Here is a 3,183-nt window from a genome sequence, read left to right on the forward strand (position 1 = left end):
CGGCCCCCAGGAACTTGGGGCCCTAGGCACCTGCCTGGTATTGCCTAATGGTAAATCTAACCCCCCCGCCCCTGAGTTGGTCTCCTGCAGGGATCTAGTCTCCCTGATCTCTGATCTTTAGTCTGGATGGGTTTAGTTTCACAGTTTTTATCTTTATTTTTCTGCTGATTTTCTTCCTGCTTTGCTGCATTTTCTCTTCTTCTGCATCTCTTCCACTTTCCTCCAGAAACAGACGTTGGTTCTGATGCTTTCTGTCTCCAGCACCTGCAGGGCTCTGATCGGTGGATGGATGATTTTGGACAGACGTGCGACCATGTGGACTTCATAGAGAGGTCCATGAAATACCTGAAGTGCCTTCAGCACATCGAGGAAGTGAGGTATGGTGGCCTGGGAGGGACGGTTCAGGAGAAGAACACAAACAAACCCGTTTTTTCCCAACAGTCCAAAGAATATATCCCCAGAGGATCAACCTGCTTTGTGTTGATGAGAAGCGGGTCAGTTCTGTTTGCTCCCACGGAGCCCATTTCCACCCAGCCTCTTCCTTAATGTCGACCCCTGAGCTGAGGATCCAGGTCTCTTTGGAGAAGTTCTGCTCTCCTCTGGTCCGCCTCAGAAAGTGGACCTCTGCTCGGTTTTTGGACCAGGACCAGTGTTGGCTTGAATGTAATCCCTCCTGTGAGGGTCCAGATCTGCTCGGGGCCCCGCCCTTTCTTATGACATCATATGGCAGCTCCACTCGGACAAACTGCATCGCACCCGTTTCTTGAGGATCAAATCTTTTCTGGAGTCTGAACATATTATTCTCTATATTTGCTATGAAAGAATGTTTTCTATATTCGAAAGTAGAAAACAATCATTGTTAGCCTAAAACAGACTGAGCTCTGCTATTTAACAAGGAGACAAAAACAGGTCTCAGTTTATTTTATTAAGATCTGAGGTCAGAGGAGGACAAATGGAGCATTTTAAAAAAAGACTTTTGTAGAGATTTTAGACAAAACAGTTTTCCTACTGCTAGAAAACAAACGGTTGTTAAAAGTTAAAAGTAGCGTAGCTTAATAAGGCTAACAGAGCGAGCTAACAGAGGCTAACCTGTTAGCTTCAGCTAGCCACAGCGCTACCCAGCTCTTTGTATCAAGGTCTAACAGTTACTTTGTTCATCAGAAAAATATTTTTTTTCAGTTTTGTTCTCGATCAGGTAAAACTTCATCGGTCATTAGACATGCTAACGGACGCTGCGTGATGTTATTATTGTTGTCTGGGCAACCATGGTTTACATCATGTGGCAACGTTCAGCCAATTATGTAGCGTCACTTGCATGAAGCAGAACCAGAGCAGATCTGGTAGCTACAGCGTCATAAAGCTTCTAGATAGAACATGGCCGACTTTAAAAAAACTAAAATGGAAACCCTCTTAGCCTTCTTCGTGTTGTCAGACGGGTTCTGCTCGGCTCCTTTCCTCCTCTGGTTAAATGAAACTAATTTAAATCGGCTCATTTTTATGCTCCAGGAATGTTGCACATTGTGTAGCGGTTCTGTTCAGCTTTCTAAGCTCCGCCTTCTGTGTCCTGTCCGCAGCGCTGCCGTCCAGCAGTCTCTGATGATCAACAGCGTGTGGGACGCCATAAAGGGAGTGGAGAGCATGGCGGCTCTGGACTGCAGGCTGAACAGCTCCCAGTGTTCCCATCTGCGCCACTTCCTGAGGAAAACTCTGTGCTTCTGGCACAACATCATCAAGGACCGCCTGAGCAGGTGGACGTCCCTCAGAGCGCCGCCCTGCTGCCTGTCAGAGTTCACCCACTCATCCTCCTTCCACCTGTTTGCAGTGATTTTGAGAAAGTGTTGACTCAACTTCAGTGGCCCATCATCACACCCAGCCAGCCGGTGACCCCCCCTGCTAACTCCCTGGATCTGGGCGGCCAGTTGGAGGGTCTGCTGCTGCAGCTGCTCGCTCTGCAGACCTCGTATCCTTTCGTCCTCTGCAGATCCAGGAATATCTCCTATCTGCTGCCATCAGAGAGAAGCAGAGTTTAAAGAGCTGCAGACACAGAAAAGCTGCTAACCATAGCAGGGCTGCTCCAGACCACTAGGGGGAGATGATCATCGGCTCAGCATGTATTAAGCGGGTTTTAATGCAATGTGAGGGCGCTATTTGGAACCTGGAGGGGATGCAGACGTCTGAACACGTGTAGAAGTGTTCATTTTGGGAAGTGAAACTAAGGCCGCTTCTCTATTCATAAGAACGCGAGTACGGACTCGTGTCCTCGCCAAGGTTGTTCTTAACAAGAACCCAGGAAAGTCTGGACTCGGGGAGAACGGGAGCACCATGCGATTCCAAAAAACACCAAAAACTGACTAATTTAATAGCTTTTTGTACATGACTAAAGGTAAACACGCCCGTTGAGGTCGTTTAAAGTAATTTTTTGTAAAAAACTAAAGAGATGAACTGGTATTGACTCTGGGTCTGACAGATCACCTCCACCGTGTCACAAATAAAGGTTATTTAAAAGTTTAATGAGCTGTTAGGAAGGCGGCTCTGTTCTGTGGAACCTCCAGTGGGCCCATCTGCAGCGGCCAGGGCTAACGTTAGCCAGTCTGCGGCAGCCAGGGCTCACGATAGCCCGTCTGCGGCAGCCAGGGCTAACGTTAGCCCGTCTGCAGCGGCCAGGGCTAACTTTAGCCCGTCTGCGGCCGCCAGGGCTCACGATAGCCCGTCTGCAGCGGCCAGGGTTAACTTTAGCCCGTCTGCGGCGGCCAGGGCTAACAATAGCTAGTCTGCAGCGACCAGGGCTAACATTAGCCTGTCTGCAGCGGCCAGGGCTAACAATAGCCCGTCTGCAGTGGCCAGGGCTAACATTAGCCCGTCTGCAGCGGCCAGGGCTAACATTAGCCCGTCTGAAGTGGCCAGGGCTAACATTAGCCCCTCTGCGGCAGCCAGGGCTAACGTTAGCCCATCTGCAGTGGCCAGGGCTAACTTTAGCCCGTCTGCAGGGGACAGGGCTAACTTTAGCTGTCTGCGGCAGCCAGGGCTAACGTTAGCCCGTCTGCGGCAGCCAGGGCTAACTTTAGCCCGTCTGCGGCAGCCAGGGCTAACGTTTGCCCTTCTGCAGCGGCGAGGGCTAACTTTAGCCCGTCTGCGGCAGCCAGGGCTAACGTTTGCCCTTCTGCAGCGGCGAGGGCTAACTTT

General features: G+C 50.4%; 1 protein-coding gene across 1 annotated transcript in view; it reads left to right on the forward strand.

Moving 5' to 3' along the window:
- The window catches only part of rint1 (RAD50 interactor 1), a 13,378-nt gene that overhangs the window by 3,804 nt on the left and 6,391 nt on the right, over positions 1-3,183 (forward strand). The window contains exons 3-5 of the mRNA XM_015389802.1: positions 262-377; positions 1,575-1,748; positions 1,823-2,024. Of these exons, the coding sequence (XP_015245288.1) occupies positions 262-377; positions 1,575-1,748; positions 1,823-2,024 (492 nt within the window). The remainder of the gene's footprint in view (positions 1-261; positions 378-1,574; positions 1,749-1,822; positions 2,025-3,183) is intronic.

Source organism: Cyprinodon variegatus, unplaced genomic scaffold (genome assembly GCF_000732505.1).
Source record: "Cyprinodon variegatus isolate N-32 unplaced genomic scaffold, C_variegatus-1.0 Scaffold474, whole genome shotgun sequence".
Lineage (NCBI taxonomy): Eukaryota > Metazoa > Chordata > Actinopteri > Cyprinodontiformes > Cyprinodontidae > Cyprinodon > Cyprinodon variegatus.